This window comes from Leptinotarsa decemlineata, unplaced genomic scaffold (genome assembly GCF_025532065.1).
Source record: "Leptinotarsa decemlineata unplaced genomic scaffold, Ldec_3_MD MMD2_tig00026330_RagTag_RagTag, whole genome shotgun sequence".
NCBI classification, from domain to species: domain Eukaryota; kingdom Metazoa; phylum Arthropoda; class Insecta; order Coleoptera; family Chrysomelidae; genus Leptinotarsa; species Leptinotarsa decemlineata.
In genome coordinates this window covers 602,485-626,130 of record NW_027412690.1, presented here as the reverse complement: position 1 = coordinate 626,130, position 23,646 = coordinate 602,485, and the positions used below count along the sequence as shown (strand labels likewise).

At 34.5% G+C, this 23,646-nt stretch overlaps 1 protein-coding gene across 1 annotated transcript; it reads right to left on the bottom strand.

Moving 5' to 3' along the window:
* Positions 1–9,869: 9,869 nt before the first annotated feature.
* LOC111511947 (uncharacterized) lies at positions 9,870–15,764 on the bottom strand. Its single transcript, XM_023168026.2, has 2 exons — positions 15,608–15,764; positions 9,870–10,670 (listed from the first exon to the last, which is right to left on the bottom strand). The coding sequence occupies exons 1-2, from the start codon at positions 15,653–15,655 to the stop codon at positions 10,278–10,280; spliced, it is 441 nt and encodes a 146-aa protein (XP_023023794.2). The 5' UTR covers positions 15,656–15,764; the 3' UTR covers positions 9,870–10,277.
* Positions 15,765–23,646: the final 7,882 nt, after the last annotated feature.

Here is a 23,646-nt window from a genome sequence, read left to right as displayed (position 1 = left end):
TCGATATAGGTTGAACTCCGACTGAGGATCAATAGACAATTAAGATAAAAATTATTGTTTAAAAAACAATGTTTAATATCGTCAATACTTCCAGTTTACTAAGAAATTACCAACTCAACGTGCGACTCCTAGCACGGGAATATATCACTGAGAATAAAAAAACCAACTCAAAAGTTTTGGAAATTACTCAGCGAGAGGATTCACTACTGCATAGCTAACTTTCTCAATGAAACATTTTAAATAAGATTTAATTGTACCTTCGAAATCTCTTATATGCTTGATAAAAATTATTAATAATAATAATAATAAATCGACTTTATTCATCATAATACACAATAAAATACCTACACAGCATTGACAGTAAGATACTATTTCAATAAATGAGGAATTGGCGGGGGTTTAGAAAGGGAGTGTCTACAAATATAATCGTAGTACAGAAATATATAAGGGCAATCGAACAGATGAGTGTGGTTATCAAGCTTTTCAGTCCAAATTTCCTTCAAATTTGATTTTCAATCTTTTTTTGAAATTCTGTAAACTGAACGATTTATATTCATCCGACAAATGATTATAGAGCCTAGCGACATTGTAAGAAAAACTGCGGGTATAAATGGAACTGTGATGCTTTGGGATTATTAAGATATTTTCATGTTGAGAGTTGGGTATGCTTGAAACCAACTTCAATTTCTCACAAAGATAAGCTGGTTTTCGTGTCAGCAGGGTTTTGTGTGTAATCGTAGAGATGTTTAGTTTTCTCATATTCTGCAATGAAAGCCAACCTGATTCTTACATTTTGCGGCTAATGTGGTCAAATTTGCCATATCCGTATGAGTACCTTATGCAAGCATTTTATATTCCCTACAGACGGAAGGAATCGCATAGGCGTAAAGAAGGTCCATAAACACTGTCACAATATGAGAGCTTTGAAAAAATGAGGCATTCGCATAATGTCAGGTTCATCATTGTGGAAAGAAGGTCACGATTTGGGTACAATTGTCTGAGTGTATTATATAATACCTTACATAAGTTGCTGACATGTTCCGAAAATTTTGGCTCTTATGCCAAGATACAAACTTAGATTCCGCCACTCCTTGACCTGAGGGAGGTAGTCATTTTCAGTTTTGATTCTTATATGTCCAATGGCTGAATTTCTGAACGACGCGACGTATGACCCAAAATCTTGAAAAAAGAGTTTTTCCCATTGAGCTTCAGATTGTGAGTTATTGATATGTCTAGCAATGACTGAAGATCTTGATTTATTAATATTTCTGAGTGAGTTATGGAACTCAAGTTGAAAGTGGAGTATATTTGTGTGTCGTCAGCGTAATGGTAGGTTTGACTATTCTGTATGTATTCATGGAAATCCGGTATATAAATACTGAATAGCAAGGATCCTAAGATTGAACCCAGTGATACTCCATATGCAACATTCAATGCTTCAGATCCATCGTTATCTATCACTACCCTTTGTGTGCGATTAGTTAGGAAATCCCGTATGAATTTAACATAATCAGATAAAAAAACCAAAAAATTGAAGCTTTGTGCAAAGAATGTGATATCACATTCAAAAGCTTTAATATAGTCCAAGAAAGACCAGACAGGTAAGGTTACTTTCATCACAAGATTTCATTTAATCATCTGTGATTTTCAACATGGCTATTGTACATTAGAATTAGTAATACTCAAGACTTGTTCTTGTACGATTTCGTAGTTTATTTACGATTTAGTAGTTTATTCAGTTGAACTGGTATACTGAATTATTCTATACTGCATTTTATAATGCATATGCATTATACATGAGTACTGATGCATACGCATTGTTAATCTCTACCTAAATTGGTGGAGATTATTTATTCATTGGTAAACAGGCAATTTTAAGACCAGGTAGGTAGGTTCAAAATTACACAATCATTACATATTTTATAATGTTACATTCACTGATATATTACGAACTTTATTATCGAACATTGTGTATCTACTACTTTTATATGAGTTTGAAAATGTCCTTATAGGACGAAACTGCAGTAACGTTAATTACAAATAAAAGTGGTAAAACCATAGAAATTTTCAATCCTCTTTTCTTCAAACATATTTTTATTTAATGGACTATGCAAATGAAAACATTTGTCTGAATTAGGCAGGGTTGTGGGGCACAAATAACAACACATAATAAATATAAATTTCATGTATATGGTCACAATCATTTGTTCCCTTTACAAATTAGCGTTCCAATTTTGAATTTCAATTTCAACCCCTTTTCTCATTTCTTTCTCATCCTTTGTAATAATTTCTTTTCAATAAACTCATTTTGGGTCGTGTTATTTTCAGTATTATTATCATTAGTATCATTAATATTTCTATATTTTATTTAATTTCTTCATAGTTTTTAAATCTGTTAACACTCAACAACACAAGTCCGAACCTGTACCACTGAATATTTGTATCATCTAAATATTTTTCATGAGCTCAGTAATAGTAATCTCTCAACTGTTTGAGGCAATGAAGAAAAGAACTAATTTTTCGTGTTTTACGAGAAAGAATCGATGAGCCAATGTGGATTTATCACTTTCATTGGCGCATTCAAAGTATCTCTATAAACATATCCTCAACTATGGAATTTGTGCAAAGGTAGTTCTAAAAATATACCCAGAAGTCGGAAGGAAATCTAGATCTGATGGCTTAAAAGATAATAAACCTCATGCACAAAGTGAAAAAATGTAATATTGACATGGAATATTGTTTGTTTCAAATTCAGTCTCTACTGAATTGTTCTGTCAAGGCTATTTCAGAATCAACAATTCCACAAAAACACAAAATAATAATTTTATTATACATACAGTGTGTCAATTTGAAAACTTCCCACCCTCAATATCTCCCTTCCAGTACATAATATGAAAAAATGGTCAGACAGGTCAACTTTATTTGCAAGGGGGACACTCTGAATGAATATTTTCAACCCTCGGGGTTCAACCCCCTAGGAGGGGTGGATGTTACCCTCAGAATTTCAAATGGAAAGGGGGGTCAAGTGGCACATCATTTTGAAGGGCATTCAATTCGCTTGCCGACGGTGCCCTCATTTATTATTTTCCGATCAGCAGTATCCGAAAATGTAGTTCTAAACTAATAGAAGTAATTAGAATTGGCCTATACTAAAATGCCTGGTTATCAAGTTAGTATGCAAAGAAATACAATTTATTGACTCTCTTATAAGTAAAACTTGTGATGACGGGTCAGCTTTTCAACTTTCCATCAGGGGTAAAATTAGACAAGCCTCAAAAAATTTACATTAATTAGTTATCTGATTTCGGTGACTTTCATTTGGGTTTATTATCGGATTTAAAACTCTTATCCCTTTTTTGTTACTTCTGCTATAAAAAGTATCGTTTTTTGAGCAAAAAAGGTGTTCATCGCATTCAAGCCATTTGGTAGTACTATCATTTCAGTTTCATTTGTTGAGCTGATCAGCGATACCTTAGAAAGTGTATAAATTGTAAGAATGGTTTACACTATCCAAGACCGAATTGAAATAATTTTTATATATGGAGAGGTGGGCAAGTGCGCACGAAGGGCGGCATCTCTTTTTAATGAAAGAAATCCAAATCTTAATATAAGTCACCGGTATGTGCTTGATTTGGTGACAAAGTTTTCCGAAACTGGTTCGGTGAAGAATAAAAAAAGGAATAACCCCAGAGTACTGAATGAGGATGCTCAAATTGAGGTGTTGGGAACATTTGCTGCAGAGCCGACTAGCTCCTTACGATCAGTAGCAGAACAGACGGGAATGTCACACGAGACTGTAAGGAAAGCACTGAAAATGCACAAATTTCATCCATATAAAATGCAGATTCTCCACGAGCTCCATGAGGATGATTATGACAGAAGAATAGAATTCTGTGAAATCATGACTCTTCGAATCAATGCTTTACCTAATCTTCTGTTCAATATCTGTTTCAGTGATGAATGTTCATTTTTCCTGAATGGCAATGTTAATAGGCAAAATTGTCGCTATTGGAGTGACGAAAACCCTCACAATTTTCGAGAAGGACATACACAACACCCACAAAAAGTTAATGTTTGGGCTGGTATTCTTGGAAATGCCATTATCGGACCTTTATTTTTTGAAGAAAACTTGAATGGTGATCTGTACCTAGATATGCTTCAAGCACCTATCGATCCACTTATAACTCACGAGCTCGAAACTCAAATTGATGCACACGGTAATTTACTGTTGCAGGAAGATTTGTTACATTTCCAACAGGACGGTGCGCCACCTCATTATTTTCGCCCCGTCCGACAATGGTTGAACGAGCGATTCCGGAGAGATGGATTGGCAGAAGGGGATCAATTGAGTGGCCACCGAGATCACCGGATTTGACTCCATTAGATTTTTTTCTTTGGGGATATCTCAAATCTGTCGTTTATAAAACACAGCCCACTGATATGGATGACCTCAAAGGACGAATTACAGCAGCATGCCGGTCAATTAGTGGTGAAGTTTTCCAAAATGTTCGAGAGGAGTTCGAAAACAGACTGTTTTCTGTTTAGAGCAGAATGGACAACATTTTGAACATATTATCAGATAAAGCGTAACAAGATGGTTGAAATTTGTTTTTTGCAATTTAGTATTTTTTGTTTGCACTCGATGCGTATTTCGTTAACTAAGTAGTTCTACATTCCTCTCACATCCACGAATTCGAATATTACTCAAGGGTTGGAACGATGCTACCTAGTACGATGCTCACCTTTTCCAATAGTCCATTACAATCATTTGTTTTGAATACCAACCTGAATACCAAACATCTAGTGCGGGCGAGTTTTAATCATTTATTCTTATTCACTTCTAATCACCGTTCGTTTGGAACGTTATTGTTCAAAAACTGCTCATCAAAAACTAATGAAAAAGGTATCATTGGCAAGAGAATTGAATGCCCTTCAAAATGATGTGCCACTTGACCCCCCTTTCCATTTGAAATTCTGAGGGTAACATCCACCCCTCCTAGGGGGTTGAACCCCGAGGGTTGAAAATATTCATTCAGAGTGTCCCCCTTGCAAATAAAGTTGACCTGTCTGACCATTTTTTCATATTATGTACTGGAAGGGAGATATTGAGGGTGGGAAGTTTTCAAATTGATACACTATATTATTTGAATCTTCCCCTGTCAGAAATTACTAAGATGAATGAAAAAATTGTTAAGTTTTTCTATTGTATTACTAAAAGGATCATTGAATTCCACTAACCTCAAAAATGACATTGTACACATATATGTATAAACAAACTAAAAAATGTATTGGTCATATATGATCGACATATTATTCATGATTTATTGACTCTAGTTTTTTATTTCATTATGAAAATATTATTGCCTCAATAATTTCATTATTAAACAGTAATAGAATAAAATGAAAATTTGATGAAATTATAAAAATGTATCCAATACATTTTGATATTTACATTGCCTTACCCACTAGAATTATAATATACTTCGTGAGGTTTTTCTTGGTCTCCTCATACTATCGTAGATTAGTTGAATATTTCATTATTATTAAACAATGTGAATGAAGGCTGATGTTCATATTTTTCATCACATTTCTATCCTGAGTCTCATTCTGGTAGAAGTAGAAATCAATTTCTCCAGTTGCTGGACATTCAATTAAAGTTAAGAACATTCAATTCTTTTCGGGTTCAGTGGACCTTCAGCAGAGGGAAGTGAAATTACGTATCAAAGTGAAACTTACTTCTGAAATTTAAACATTTACAATGCACTGTTACAAAATTGGACCCTTTACAGTGAAATTTCTTCACTGAATTCACATTTTTTTTGTAATTTCATGAATTGAAATTTCAAAACGATAATTCCATAAAAACTCACGTAATTTCACGACAAATAGTATTATGAATTTAATGAGTATATTCACATAAATGTAATTAAATTTACATCATGTGTGTATTATACCGAATCGAATGTAAAAGTACATGATACAACGTTGGCAAATCATGTATTTTTACATTTTTGCTTATAGTCCGGTCAAATTAGACTAAAAAATAAGAGTGGAGGTACATCAATTTACAACAAGCTGCAAATGCGTGTAATTGTTCAAAACATAGTTAGAAATAGGATTTTGAAATTCTGAATAATTGCGATGCCTGGAAAAAAATTTTTTCGAGGTCAAAGGTCAAAAGTCTCGAAAAAAATTGGTTTTTTTCGCGATTTTCAGGAAAACAGTAAGTTTTATCATAAAATAACCTCAGATAAAAATTGTAGATTATAAAATTCTCTACAAAAATACCACGTATGTACATCTGTGAAGATGTAATTTAAGTGAAAATATTTTTCTGTTGGTATACATAAGTATAAATATAAGAATATCAGGTAGAATGAAATGTGGAACTTCAACGGACATGATTATCGAGCAGTCTATGATGAAAGCTATAAAGACCGATGGAGGTATTGCTCGAGGGAGAAGTACGAAAGAGAGTGTTTTTTATAAGTAAATGGGTTTATAGTATGTATGCAATGAATGCAGTGTGTGAAAAATTAGAAGATCTCGCTAATGTTAGGATGGATACGACCAAGCAGCATGTTGATGCGAGTGACTCAAGAGTAAAAAAAATGCTAAAGACATCCGAAAACTTTTACAGTGGTTCTCACCTACCCTTTTCCAGAAGTAAACAAAATTATATCTATTGCAAGTGGTGTCGTTGGTGATGATAAAATAAACTGTTATAAAGCTCGTGAAGTTGGAATTGCCTCTATGGCGAAAATAACAGGACTAACATCTAATGATATTAAATTTAAACGCGCAGACAAAGTTGATACTCTTTTAGCGATGAGTAGTACTAAAAAGTTCACAAAGAAAAAGTACCTGTTGACCCTGTATTATTGTTCCAGCGCATGAGTATTACTGCAGCATTTCAAGATGAAATTGAGAAATATTTTGAATATGAATTGGCTCCTTACCCTTTATCGTTGTTTGATGATCCCGGGATACGTAAAACACAGAAGTTTGCCATTTACCATTGTTTCCAACAGGTCAATATTGAAATTAACAATACTAATACGACATACATCATTGACGGTGGATACTTACTACATCGTGTTGTGTGGGATAGTGAAGAAACACTTAGCATCATTTTAGATAAATACGTATAGTATGTTGTACGTAGACATTTTGGTGCCAGAATTACGGTCGTATTTGATGGCTTTGAAGATTGCACGAAAAATATCAAAGCTGCAGAACAACGTCGTCGAACTTTAGCAACATCTTCATCTTCTGATATTCTATTTCATGAACTTATGACAGTTCCTACCAGTCAACAGAAATTTCTTGCAAATACTCACAACAAGTCTCGGTTCATTTCAATGGTGAAGGATAAGTTTATTGGCGAAAATATATTGGTTAAACAGGCTAATAACGATGCCGACGTACTGATTATTGAAACAGCTACAAAGCAATTCAATTTGACAAATACAACTATTGTTGTTGGTGAAGATATAGACTTACTCGTACTTCTTACTGCTCGAACTCCACCTGAAAAAACTATTTTCTTTCTAAAGCCAGGAAAAGCTTGAAGTCAAACCGAAATATATTCGTCAAAAAGTTTATCTACTTTTGCAAAGAGTCAAAATCATGTACTATTTTTACACGCAATAACTGGCTGTGATACGACGTCTGCATTTTATAGGAGGGGTAAAGCAACAGTCTTCAAAATGTTCAAAAAACAAGATTTAGTTCAATGTGCTGAAGTTTTCAAAAAAAGTAATTCAACTCAACAAGAAATTATCACCAACGGGATTCAGTTTCTTCTTTCTATGTACAAAACTCCGAAAAAAACCACCTGCTTAGAAAAGTATCGATATGCATGTTTCGTAAAAAACATTAAAAATAAGAAACAGGTGCAATTAGCTTGTCTTCCTCCAATCTCAGTTGCTGCTCATCAACATCTTTTCGGGTATATTACCAAGTTCAAGTGTGGCTTGGTTATCAGCTAGACCCAAAAGACTAGGGTTGCTGAATCACCAATAGTGGAGGATTCATTTGATACCAACGAGGAAACATGCAATACATCACTCTTGACGCAATTTACAAGAAGAAGAATTTGAAGGTTATGACTCAGATGAATAAATTTTTACATTTTTTTTATTTCAATCGCTTTAATTTCGAACCCTTCCTAATATATTTTATTATGCAAGTTTTCAATTCGACGGAATCACAACAGACATGTGGAATAAGCCTACTGGGGAAACCACGTTAAAAAAACGCGCTAAGTACACTACCTCATAGGTGACGTGGAAACGTGTGCATATAATGACGATTACAACTTTTATAACTTTTTGACTTGTCATATCTCAGAAACGGTGGCTCTAAGAAAAAAAAGTATCGATACATTCTTTGTAGAGAATTTTATGATCTACAATTTTTACCTGAAGTTATTTTATGATAGAACTCACCGTTTTCCTGAAAATCGTGAAAAACAAATTTTTTTCGAGATTTTTGACCTTTGACCTCGAATAATTTTTTTTCCAGGCATCGAAATCATTCGGAATGTTTTGAATAATTTGATCGGAATAATACGTTTATTGACTTTCAGGGATTCCTGAAATTCTGCCCCTTATTTTTTATGTAGTACGTCGTAGGTTACGTAGGAGTCGTGGTTGTTTTCCAATAGACGGCATGCCTAGGTTGAATTGATTTCTTTTGATTCAAAACTTCTTTTGTGATCGGAGATTCTAGTTTTGAAATCTCTAGATGTTCTTTTTGTATGAACGTTCGGACACGAGTTACTTTTCAGCTTGTGAACACCCGACCCTCACGACAATCAATAACGAACATGATTTCGTAATTTCCCATAATCCATACATACAACTATCAAAAACCATTATAATCCCCTTTATCAACATACACATACATACTCCACAGATAATTTCAATGAAGAACCAAATTTGATAAAACAGATGGCAGTAAATGAAAGTTGCCGGTAATTTCTGATTCAATTATGAATGACCGAAATAAGGATATACTTGAACAAATATCGTCAACTCCTCAAAATCAATCAATTTCAGAAGCAAGAGAATATCTTTTTTACCCAACCAAAATGACGCTGGTGATACATTAGACTCATCAACGATTAAAAAAGTCTAATTGGTGACACCAGAAACCCCAAAATCATGCTGAAAAGCAGCAAGGAAGACTACATGTCGTGGCCGTTAACCAGGGAAGATAGAATTCTAACCAGAACTCCAGAAAAAGAAGTAACAAATGGTTTAACATTTGAAAATGGCCAGAAAGAGGAAGAAGAATCTAGTAAAGAAAAGACAAAAGTCTTCAAATTAGAAAGTAAAGCAGAAAATGATGGATCTACCAAAGATACTGCAGTTAAAACGAATCTAATGAAGAAGAAACCATATAAGAGAAATATAAAAATCAAGATAAGAAGTGCAAAAAAAACATTCAAGATCAAAAATCGTAGTCGAACCGAATCAGAAAAATCAGAAAACAAAAACGTCATTCCATATGCTGGTGACTCTGATGATGATTACTCGGAAGAAGGTATAGATATAGATAATCGTTGGCCAAAGAGAACAAGTTCCAATCATAAGACTGTGTATTTCATGCCAGATATATATTCACGACGACATATGTGTTGGATTGATGAATGTTATATATGCCATTAATGTGGATATTAATGATCAATGATTGAAGAATGATGATGATTGAAAATGATAAAACTGACTTTGATTCTATGTCATTAGAATATTATTCAGAAAGAAACGTTTTGAAATATATCTGTTGTTTATTGATAATTTTCATTTCTCTTAGAACTGTTTTTATAATACCTGCATTAAGTAATAATTGGTAAGAAATAGGCATTGTTAGGTTTACTATTACTTTAATTAAACAAATTTGATTATCACAACTGTCTTTAACTATTTATGTTATACATACAGATAAATCTCCCTACCAATATGGTCAACTCTCCTACAAATCGATTTTTAAATTGAATTAAACATTATTGAAATTATTTGATTAGCAGGAAAGTTTATAGTTCAAAATGTTACCTGCATAATGATGCTTCGTTCACGTTTTTGAGCAATTAAAATACAGACTTTGGTAACACTGTCATGCGGCTTAAAGTAGAAGCGGGGTTCAACTGTCCTGGATTTTCTCTATGTATGAAAAAATATATATGTTCATAGTTCCATAAACTTTTGTGATTTCATCTGAAATAAAGTTGGTGTAATATTTGTTGGGAAGGAGTCAAATACAGTAAAAACATATCAATCAGTTCCTGTAAGCGATTCCAAATGTTTTCCATGGGTTGTCTTGGCATGTCTGGCATAGCACTGGTACAAAGTAATTGCTGCCTCATTTGGAGTGTCCTCAACTCTCTTTCCGCAGTCATTCACAATGTTTTCAACGGTGGCTTCGTTAATGTTGTTGCCCAGTTTCTTGACAGCCTCTCTCAACTCGTCCTTATCGATGTCTCCATTAGGTTTCTGCATACCAAGTTTAACGTTCATACACAAGGTGTGTGGTCCAATTGCGTCCACGTCAACATTTCCTTTCCTGGCGTCTTCAAGGACGGAATCTTTAACCACGGTAGCTGGATCTGATTGACATTCTTTGTGGAGTCTAGTGATTCGTTCTAGAGGGCTTTCATCAGCGAATGCCTAGAAAAAAATGTCTTATCAAATGTCTTATACGTATGGAATTTTTCTCTTTTCCATCGTTCGCAAACCCTACAGATTTTCAAACTCAATCCTAAATACACAACTATGTATTTCCTTTATATTTTGATGCTTATTCGAGATGTGAGTATTTCAAAAAACAGTCAAACGAGTTTCATTTCCCAAAATAAATTTCGTTTGCAAAAATGTGTTAAATTGTACTGTACTCTCTCCCACATATTGACCTAATGTAAAATTGTTAGCAAAAATGGGATCGTGTTTTGTTGTGCATGGGTCTTATTAATCTACTGATGATGCCTATTTGATTAGCGAAACGAGCGTCGAGGGGCAGTATTTTTGACCTGGCGAGATAAAAGTGTTTCCGATAGAAAAATGAATTTATTTCGACAGACTAATCAAGAATATGTTCAAAATGTGCTCCTTCTATTACTTGACAACAATTCAGCTTAATATACAGTGTGTTTATCAAACATGCGGTAAAAGATCAAGGTACTATTCCTTGTACTATTCTAAGAATATTTTGTCCTTTGATGATTTTTGATAGGGAGCTTTGTTTCGAAGATACGGGGCAAAAAAAAATTCGACAATGACAATTTTGGTAATTTAAAATTATCAACGTAGCCTGAATAAAAGTAAAGCGTACTACACTGGATCTACCAAGTAATAGAAAATTTCACAATTCCGTCGGTACCTTTCAACAACATTCCGATTACTACAAACGGCTGCAGACATTCAATTTGAATAGTATGTCTTTTAAGTAATCATTTTTATGTGTCGAGTAGATTGAAACTGATTGACTTTGTCTATTTGACGTGCTGACATGCATTTCAATTATAGACTTGCTGATGGCAATTCATTGAAAGTCAGGCGGTTGTTCAGTGAACGATTTTGTAATCGTAATGTACCTAATAGATGAAACTAATAGAAAAACCAAAGTATAAATCAACGACTTCGTGAAACAGGAGCATTGAAGCCAAATGAAGGACCAGGAAGGCCAGGAACAGTAGAATTAGAAGAAAATGTGCTGACCATGATAGAAGAAGATCCAGGTACCTCTACTCGAAAAATTGCAAATACTTTTAATGTAAGTAACGGACGATTTGCAACATTATTAGAAACTATTTGTTATATCCATACCACATACAACGGGTTCAGGCACTTCTGTCAATGGCTTTTGCGCAAATTGATTCAAATCCGCAAATTGGTTCAAATCCCTCAGTTACTGTCGTTTATTCTCTTTATCGATGAAGCCAGTTTCTCAAGAAATGCCATAAGGAGAATGCACCATTGGATACAAGAAATGCAATGTGTTTTATGCACCAGTGCATTGTAACATATTGGCTCGAGAGTTTTCAACAGTAACATACGGAGATCGCTGGATTGATCGAGATGGACCTCACTTATGGCCTGCTCGATCACCGGACTTAAACCCCTTGGATTATTTTATATGAGGCCACCTAAAGTCACTAGTTTATAATACTCCAGTGGAAGATGTGGAAGATTTGAGAAATCGGGTAATTGCTGGGTGTAACGCAATCAGAAACGATCCTGGTGTTACTGAAAGAGTTCGGGAGATGATGAGAAGAAGATTGGATTCTTGCATTCGAGCGGCTGGTACTCATTTTCAACAGTTCTTTTAGATTACGAAACATTACATGTAATTTTTGGTAATAAATTGTCGGGATTCTTTTCTCTCCGTATCTTCGAAACAAGGCGCCCTATTAAAAATCATCAAAGAACAGAGTATCCTTAGAATAGTCCAAGAAATATTTCCTTGAATTTTTTCCGCATGTTTAATAAACACCCTGTATAATTCATTTTAAACTATTTCGAACGTCTGTGAAAAATCGTCTTATAGACCAGAGCTTCAGAAAGGATACACCAAAATATGAATATAGGTCCAATAAAAACATTGGACCTATCTATCTTTCTTATCTTGAATATTACAGGTTATATGGTAGGTCTTGTTTTTGAGATGACCCCAAGAAAAAATGAAATGGGGTGAGGTCAGGTGATCTCAGGCCATCCTAATACACCTTTTTTGATTTTTTCATCCAATTTTCATTCGCATTCTGAAATGCGATATAACGGTCCAAAAAGAAGAATGTGTTGTATTAACTGGATGGTGAAATGAGTTTGTTGAAATACGAGGAAAAATTCTGAATAGATTTCAGACCTATAGATCTCATTTTGAATTATCTCAATTTATGGAAAAACAAAACCTGTTATCAAAATCGCAATTAATTTTTCAAGAAAAATTATTCACACGAGACGCAATAAGAAATTTAATAAACAACATCTATAGAACTTTGAACAAGTAATCCAGTCATATTAGTCAACATAAGGCAAGTATCTCGGAATTGGAGATAATCAGCAACGAACTTGCATAAACCTTTATATAGACACCTTTAAATTTGTACCAAAACCTACTGATCGTTGGGTGGCCACGATCAAAAATAGATGAATGATTTCATTTTCCCGATTGAAAACGTGCCGTATAAAGTATATATCTATAATATATTGATAAACAGATATGTAATTCTGAATAATTTGAATTTTTTATCAACTATTAAGTTAAATTTAATATTTTATTCATTGATTCAGTATCTATTCATTTAATAACAGTTATCTACTTATGTAATTAGGAAATTGTCAAGGAAACTACTTTGATTATATTTTAATTATAATTGGAATCATACTCATCACTTCCTAACTGAAAAAGGAATAAATAGATTTTTCATGAATTTTTTCATTAAAAAATATATTCAGTGCAGTTATGAACTTTGAAATGGAAAAATTGAATGATAATAAGAAATGCAAGTTTCAATGTAAATGTCTTTATCATCGTTTTCCGCTCGCATCTGTTTCCAGTTCTTCCAAGATTTCGGGGTCGAAGGTACTGTCTTGTCTTCATTGGCATCATTCTAATATGGTGAACCATTAAGACAAGCTTACCCATTACACTGGCCGCAAGCTAAAAAACACCTGCAAACCTGCTTTCCTGTATCCACATCGCGAACCATAACCATTATTGCAGTTGCAGAATATTGTGTTAGGCAACTCCTTTTGAGCTGGTAGTAGAATTGTCACGATAGATTTCAGGAATTCATTAGGCATTATCCATCTCCAATACTGGGGTTCTAAACCATGCCTTAACCAAGTCTGAACTTGATAATAAACATGGTTGAGATGTTGGTGAGTTGCTGCACTCATTAGTGGAAGATTTGATAATTGCACAGGTATATTCAGTTTTGTTAACTTGATGAACTGTGCATAATAAAACGATCGATGCTGTTCTCAGATTTTCGAACATTATAGATTGCCAACAAGATTTGCACTACATTCTGAAATAATGTTTGAACTGAGCAGTTTTCTTCTTCAAATACTGCAGCAAGTCGATCCAAATTCCGGAAGTTTCACGAGTGTTCTTAAAAAAGTTTTTTTTTTTAAGGACCGCAAAAGGCGTGCCACAGCCACTTACTGCATGCAGAAACAAAATGTGTATTTTAGAACGAGAATGTTAATCAAAACTTTTGGAAGAGTATATATTTGATTCTTTAAATTTCCTTTGTCACTCTTTTAAAAAAAAATGTTTTCAATGTTATGAAATAATCTTAAAGTTTACGGTATCCAGAGAAGATGTCATCAATTATTTATTTCCCTCAAAAACGTTTTAATAACATGAGTAGGTAATTATTATTAAATGGATAAATACTCAATTATTGAATATAACATAATGGTTGACAAAAAATGCAAATTATTCAGAATTATATATTTATCAATAATGTATAGACTTCATACGGCATGTTTCTGATTGGTAGTCCCGTTGTCTTCGAATGATAACTGAACACAGCCCTCTCTCTGGCCTCTATCTCAAAAGTTGTTCAAGATATGAAAAAAAAATTCAAACGAAAATTGTAGAGAATCCACTCCTCTACAACACTCATGAATAATATGAATGGTAGAATAAGACACATAAGAAACGAAATATTTGCAAAAAATGTGCAAACAATCGATTTTGTCGACCTTTGGTCTTAGGTATCAGTAGTCGCGGCAACTTTACCATAAGTCAGTTTTGGGGAGTCAAAATTGAAGTTCATAAAAGTTTATTGCTGAATATCCCCAGTTCCGAGGTGAAACCACTGATATGACTGGACTAAAATGTAAACCTAATGTTGTTGCGATCTCACCAAGGCGGTTGATATAATCAGCCATAAGGAACTTATTGAATCCCTCCCCTGGAGCTCGTGAAAAGAAAAATCTGAAAATGTTTGAGTGCAGAGAAGAAGTTTTGCCTTTGGAGTTCTTCTTCGCAAACAGGCAAGGTAGAGGCAAGATGTCACCAAGATGTCATATTTTTCGAAAATTGGCTTGCAGTGAGCATTGAGGTCCGCACCAACGATTATTCTCATTGTTTTATTCTGTTGTATCAATGATTAGTACGCAGAGAGCAGAGTGTCAATGTTAACAACCTTTTCTAGTCGTCGTATTAGATAAATATAGCTCAATACTTTCCTATTTTTTCCTAGTTTTTTGAAGTGCCTGGACCAGTTCAGTTAGACCGTACTCATTCCATCAACACTAGTAATACTCGAAATCATAATATCATCACGAATATTGAATCATATAGATACAGATAACATCCAACGAACCTTCCTATCTGTCTGTGATACTAGAAGAAATTGAAGTTTTCCATGCTCGAAAAAAGATTACTGGCTCACAACTCTTATCATCAGAACCATATTTGTAACAGTAATTTCCGACTACCAAATGCAAATCAATTCTCTACTGCAAGAGGTAATATTGAGCTTAGCCAATATTTTGAGTAGTGCAGAGTAGTGCAGATGAATCATTAACAATATGTGCTTCAATTTTCGAATAAGGTGTTTTCAATATTTCGTTGAATTTCAAAAACTTACTGAAGTCACAACAGCTACTGCAAAAACGAAAACAAATCGGCACTGCATGGTTAAACTTTACACTTGAAATATAAAATACGTTCATAACATGTATTTATATAACACAAATAGGTCATCCCTCAGGTCAGTCTCTCAACTACAAGACAAATAAAAAGCGTTATCTGTCAATACGTTTATCTCAATGCAATTGAGAAATGAATAAACAACTTCTCTGCAAATTATTCTCCACTATCCCATTGTCTTGATATGGTTTATTTCGATATATTCCTTAAGGGGGTCCAGCCTATTTCTAATAATTTTTTGGGTCCTCGTTATCATTATGAAAGCTTGTTTTCATATTTTGAAATTGTACTGTACTGTCCTTGCATTTTACTTGTGCATAATGTTCATTTGTTAGCTGTTACTCCCCTGAAGGATTTCATTAGCAAACAATATTCAGAAAAGTGGTTTATGGGAACACTCCATTCTAGAATTGAACAAAAACTTACTTACATATATGCATAGGTACTAGCTGTTTTACCCGTGCTTCGCTACGGACGATAATATTTTAAGTTGAGGCATCGATGATACTTATCTATATTCCTAGAAGGCTGAATTTCAAGTATGAATTTTTCAACATCATATTTTTGGACGAGAACGGCCTCAGGGGAAAACCCTTGCGGACAGTGCCGCTAAACTATCCAACAAAACACTCTCTGCGATTCCTGCATGCAGCAGGATCTATAAAGCGCATCTGTCATCCTCAGACAGGATATGCCAGGGTTGCATATTAATAATTTCAGCCAGACTGACTATTTAATTGGTAGCATAAAGTCTGAACTAGGCACTGTTGCCAAATGAATGGAACTGAATGTGTGAAAAGTACAGGCATTGATGTTTTTGTGGATTTGACAGAAACATTCGAAATCTTGCACCATGAAAGAACTACCTGAAGATTCCAAAAATGCCGATTTCGAAAGTTTTCAATTATAACTGATTGATAATGATTTCTCGAACTGAAAATTTGCAATATTTCACTATTTCTTGCTGAAAATGATATATATGTTGTTATAATTTGAAATTGTGGAAGTGAAAATATGGAAACTGAAAAAATAGATAGATTATTTATCCATGAAACAAATAGTAATTATATTGAAGAGTAATTCCTGAACAAAAAGATTGAGCTTGACTGCAAATATAGTTGTTTTCCTTCTCTGATTTTTCCTATGTTAGTACTAACTAGTGCTTATGCGGCATTGTAATTTTAAAAATGAATAATAATTCAATTCAATTCAATAATAAAAAAAATTATGAATTTTATACATGTATTCAGGTCCTAAGAAATACGACTGTATACTTTTCTGTGTCCATCATATGAAGTTATACAGAGGGGTCCAACGAAAAGTATGCACCTTGCTTTTCTCCTTTTTTTGTAACTTAACGCAAAAATGGTCGGATAGTTCAATTTTGCTTTTGAGAGGGACACATTTTAGATGTATTTTTCTACCTGTGCCTTCAACCCCCTAGCGAGGGTGAGTAACAACCCTAAAATTTCAAATGGAAAGTGGGGTCGAGTGATATATCATTTGTAAGGGCACAAAATTATCTTTCCAATGATACCTGATTTGTTGTATGTCACTCAAACATGTAGGTATTATGAAGAAAAACAACTACAACCCAGTACTTTCAAATGTGTAATTGACTTAGTAGAATCCTACTTCAGCAAGTGCTGAAAATGTGACCCATTTGCTTCCATACAATACAACAGATTTTGTTCAAATCTATTCCTAACATTCTGTAGCATATCAGGTGTTATACTTCTGCACTCTGCTTCAATTCGTTGGCGAAGATCTTCTATGGACTCGGGCTGCGTAGCAAAACATTTATTTTTCAAGTGTCCCCAAAGGAAAAAGTCTAAAGGCGATAAATCAGGTGACCTGGCAGGCCTTTCGATGGGGCCTCTCCTTCCAATCCACCGTCCAGGAAACTGGTCATCTAAAAACTCTCTTACCTGAGCAACATAGTGAGGAGGTGCTCCATCTTGCTGGAAATGAAGCCGATCATCATTATGATTTTGGTCATTTTCAATTATTTCTGTTATGAGAGGATCAATTGTATCTTCAAGCATGTTCAGTTAGACCTCACCAGTTGAATTCCCAGGAATAAAAAGTGGCCCTACGATATGACTACCTAATATGCCACACCAGACATTGATTTTTTGAGGGTACTGGGTATGGACCTCTAGGAATAAGTATGGGTTACTGTCATCCCAGTAACGGCAATTATGCCTATTCACAGCTCCATTCAAAAAAAATGTACTCTCATCGGAAAAGCACGTGTTGAATGATAGGTGCGGATCATCAATTAGTAGCTGGCACAAAATTGCAGCCTTCTATCAGGATCATCTTCATTGAGTTCCTGTACTAATTTAATTTTGTACGGATGAAATTTATAGGCTTTTAATATCCGTATTATGGACGAACGGGAGACACCTGAGGCTGCAGCAAGCTGACGGGTACTTTGAGTATGATCCAATTCAACATGTCCCAAAACAGCGACTTCCACTGCTTCATTTCTGATCGGTTTCCGTGGCTGGTGTTTCACGTTACATACAGATCCGGTATCGACAAACTTTTGGACTAACTTGGAAACGTACGAATCATTCACATTTTTCCCGGGATGACTGTTATTAAAGAGGCGAGCAGTAAGTCTAGCACAACTATTATGTTGATGATAAAGTTTAACAATTTCAACTCGTTCAGGAATGGAATAAACCATTTTTACAGTAAAGTTGAAATAATTTCAAAAGCAACCGAACTGAATCAATGAATCAATGAACGTTTGCCTAAATTCTTTTTGTACACTTATCTGCTGTTGTTATTTGAACCAAAAAAATGCACGAGAGAAATTGAGGAATGTAGTAGTGATAAAAATGCCGTTTTTTCTGCATTTTCATTAACACCAAAAATATCGAGTAAATGTTCTTGCTTTATTTATAACTATTCAAGTAAATACAAGAAATTAGGTATCATTGGAAAGAAAATTTTGTGCCCTTTCAAATGATATATCACTCGAACCCACTTTCCATTTAAAATTTTAGGGTTGTTACTCACCCTCGCTAGGGGGTTGAAGACCTGCGGTCTCGGCCAAAAATCAACACTCTCATGTGCCAATGATGAAAGAATAAAAAATGCCTCAAATAGGATGAAAGAAAGTTGGAAAATTATCAACGAACCAAAAAATCATAGTCAAAATCAATCAGTATCAAAGCTCAATTATAATGGAGAATGTGTGACAGATTTGAGGGAAATTTGCAATATATTCAGTTATTACTTCAATGATTTGAAATGTCCCCCAGTTAATAATAATAAAATCAAACTAATATCTTATTTCCATCATACATTCTCTCTCTCTCTCTCTCAATGCATTTGAAATTGAGGATTAAATTATGAAAACCAGCAAGAAAACAGCTGAAGGTATTGATGAAATTTCTGGAAGACCGTTGAGATATATCAGAGAACATATAAAAGAGCCACTAGCACACTTAGTCAATGAAACGTTCGTTACAGGTCAATACCCAACAAATTTGAAAACCTCCAAATCAGTACCTATAAATAAAAATAAAGGATCCAAATATGACGTTGATAATTATATAAACATCTGCTTACAAAGTCAGTTATCAAAAATTCCCGACTTTGCTTTCAATTGCCGCCTCAACAAATTTTTAGAACACCATAATTTAGTGTTGAACTATCAACACGGATTTAGGCAAAATAAATCAACATCAACAGCAGTAGCAGAACTCTGTGAAAACATGTATGTTATGTTTTTCTAATATAACATGTATAACTATTTAAACAACAGACAAAACACAATAGCCCTAGATTGCAGATTGCAGTATTGATTAATAATAAATCAAAAGAAAAAACAATTAATATGGGTGTTCCACAGGGTTCGATAATGGCCTCAGTACTCTTCATCATTTTTATGAATGATATGATTAACTCATGTCCAAGTGCGCAAAATATAATTATGTATGCCGACGATACCAATTTTCTTATCTCAGAAAAATCAATATGTGATATGGTACTCAGAGCCAATACTGTAGCGGATTAATTCTATAACTGGTGTACTTACAATGGTCTATTGGTGAATTTGAAATAAAAACATGCTTCATGCAGTTTCTAACGAAAAATCTGAATAAGAATTCTAGTTTATTAATAAGAGTAAATCATAGTAGCATTGATCAGATTGATTTTGCTCGCTTTCTGGGAGTCATATTGGATGATAAAATGACATGGAAAAATCATATAAACGAAACAACCACCAAACTGAGTAAAATCTCTTTTGTAATAAGACAACTGAAAAATACTATATCAACTGAAACTCTGAAATTGACATGCTATGGATTGGTTCAATCAATACTCAGTTATGGCCTAATGTTTTGTGGTAGCTCAAGCTACCGAAATCAGATATTTATTACCCAAAAAGGAATTTCTAGAGACATGAACGAATATGTTGTAATTAGATATATTTTTATATATGTCTGTATTTGTTTCTTATACTTCTTCACGTGCTGATTTTTATATGTAGACTAAATACTAAATTCACATCATATTTTGTATTGAGTCCAATACGTTATACATTCTGTACTCCTTTTTGTAATAACTTCAGTGACGAATAAAGTTCTATTCTATTCGAAAAAACCCTCATTTCATGCACCTAATACATTTCCTCACCAGAACAAAATGCTGTTTGTCGACATACGTTTCGCTAACCAAGACTCTTGTTGATGCTAACTTGGTTAGCGAAACGCGCTTCGAGAGACAGCATTTCGTTCTGGTGCCAGATCTGCCAGAAGAAGACGAAACCCAACCTCTCTGATGTACTGTCCAAAGTTCAAACCCGTACTCTCGGTTTTATTCAATTTTCCTCCTCTCGAACCGAACACACTTGAGTGTTTTCGAAACTTTATAATAAACCAGATTTATTCTTCGACCGCTCTACGAAAAGTTGTTGAAAAGTCGCAAATCCTCGGGATGATTAATAGCGGAAGTCAACTCGGAACAGTAGGATGAAAAGGTGAGAGCTGAGGGAACAGAAAGTCTGAGCTGAATGGAACGTCTTTGTTGTTTGCGCGGAGGTAGTAATTTTAGTCTGGTTCACAGAGGCCATTTTATCGGACGAAATTTGCGAGGTCATTCTATTGGGCGTGTGAGAAAGAGGGCCTGGTAAATATTGCAATTGATTCAAAAATAGTTTGCTTTTGGTATCTCAGAGCCTATTTGAGATATCTGTTTCAAAACACGAAACTCATTGCTCTCAACGTCTGAAAAAGCTAGCCACTTACGCAGGAAGAACCATAAATAGATGGCTCTCAAACCTGACACTTTGACCAACTTATAGACAGAAAAGAAAAAAAATTACGGAAAACAAAAATCTGTGTTCTCTTGATAGAAGACGTTTATTAATTGTTTTGGTACATAATGAAAGTTGGTACGTAGGGGCCCTGCTGAAGGCTTATGCCTCTTCAGGGATTGAGTTAGTTTACAATGTCTAGGTTAGTCTAGGTTAGTATATCTAAATGAGCTAGTGGGTTTCCTTCTGATCCTTGGGCATTGTATTTCTTTCTGATGTGGATGGTAATTGTTCTTGATCAAGTTGCGACGAATGGTCCGGGTATAATAGCTGATGGTCTTTTATAGGCATAGCTCGGATGGGCTTGAAGTGGTATTAGATTCATTGTTGAACTGTAGAGTGGCTCTGGGTTGTGCACTGTCCACTACTTGATCGCCAGCAGGAACTCGTCGAGGATGTCCTTGAGTCGCTCGAGAATATCCTTCAGGATCTCTAGAAGCCTGGCTGGGAATTCTTCTGGAACCCACACGTGTGTCCAGCGTGTCAATGGCAGCGGCGTTAGTGGTGCTGAGAGTTCTGTTGACACATCGGCTTCGGAGTTCCTGGGTTTTATCCAGACACGTATTGGAAAAATAAATATTATTTACCACTTTTCCATCAACATGTGTGAATATATTTTTGAGTTATATCTTCCTCAATACTAAAGATATATTGAAAACAAACAAGTAATTTCTTTAGGATTTTTTAAAAATAATATAAAAAATAGAAGAAAATCCTTGAAATGATACATCTTCACTTTCAATACATTTTTAGTGTTGAAAAAGTATAGTTCAAATATTCATATTCATTAATAACGAATTGTTTTTTGTTTTGAGAATGATAATTAAACAATTATCATGTTATGAGATTAGTTAGTTTCTAATTATCTCAGTTGTGAAATAGTTTGAACTATCAGTTCAAAATAAAATATCACTTAAAAATTCTAGAATTAAAGGTCAATTTTTTTATAAAACGGTACTCGTGAACCAGACTATAAATGAAAGCCCTTTGTTTTCGAAATGGAGATTCTTTCTCGATAATGGATTGTGATGCGGAACTATGAAAACAGCTCGTAGCTTCTATCAATAGATTGAAGTTCATGGCAACAATCATGAAGGTTATCAGAAGGAAATTCACTTCACGGTTTAATGAATTGACGAATGAATGCCTTTTTTTTCAATGACTGTTTTTGGAAATCTGATCAACTCGGATCAGTCGTAGAAAGGTGATACATAAAAAGGATTGCCACTTTTTGTAATTGAATTTTGTATTATTAGTGACGGATACCAGAATATACCTATATGCCTACATTTGTATCTGACATATTACCATATTATCTGTCTAATTATTGACAAACTCTGTTCGTTCACCATAAGATTGATATGTGCCTGTGGTAGTTTTCATTTATTCATTGAGTAATACAGGGCGTATACAGGGCGTTCCAAGTCAGAAACGGACATGTAATCGAAAATTTGAAAGAACACGTCAATTTTTATTCGTTATTGAGAAATTGAATGTTGAATGTGTTATTTAAGAAAAACCAGAAAAATCTCTGTCGCTCATTTTGATGAGGAAATCAACAACAATTAATATCAGTGGAAACAAAATCAACGGATACTCTCGAAAGCGTTTCGTACATCATTCAAGATGCCCGGGGTCAACAATCGGCATTCCCGAACAATTCTCTGTCGCAGGTCTTCTAGATTTGTAAGCTGAGTAGAGTACACTTCAGACTTCATTCCATCGGTGTGAGATCTGGTGATCTAGCTGGCCACTCCACTGGACCGATTCAACGCATTGGAAAAAGTTCGTTCAAAAACTATCTCACAAGAACATCAAAATTTGGGTGTGCACCATTCTGCTGGAATGTTATTTCATTTTCTGCTAAATTAACATAATTTTCTAAAATTTGTGTAATCATAGAATCTAAACAATTTTGTAATAGATTTAAGTATGTGTTTCCATTGAGAATACCTTCAATGAAGAATGGTCCAGCAATATGATTACCAAGAATGCCGGCCCAGACATTCAATATTTGTGGAGTTTGTGAATGTGTTTCCATCATCAAATCAGGATTCGCATCGCTCCAGTAACGACAATTATGTCTATCCACTTCACCATTCAACATGAAAGAACATTCGTCTGAAAAACATGTTATAATAGGTTTGTTGTTGGTTAATTTCGCGCTGAACACCTCACAAAACTGAAGTCGACGATCAGGATCATCTTCGTTTAATTCCTGAACTAGCCTCATTTTGAAAGAATGGAATTTGTAGGCTTTCAAAATCCGAAAAACACTAGTAGCTGATTCACCAGACGCTATAGTTACTTGATTGATAGATTGTCGATTATCCATCTGTACATGTCCTAAAACTGCAACTTCAACTCCGTCATTTCTGACAGGAAGGGATACTTCATGTTTTCTGTTGTGAACAGAACCTGAAGTTCGAAACTTATCCATCGATTGTTCAACGTATTGATGGCTCACGTTGTGGTCTGAATGATTCGTATTATAAATTCTTGATGCAGGTTTAACACATTCATTATTTCGATAATAGGTTGCAACAATTTTTATTCTTTCTTCAGTAGAATAAACCATGTTGGAACACAGTGAACAAGGATAACTGAATAATAATTCGTGAAGAAGTGACAGTGGCCAACTA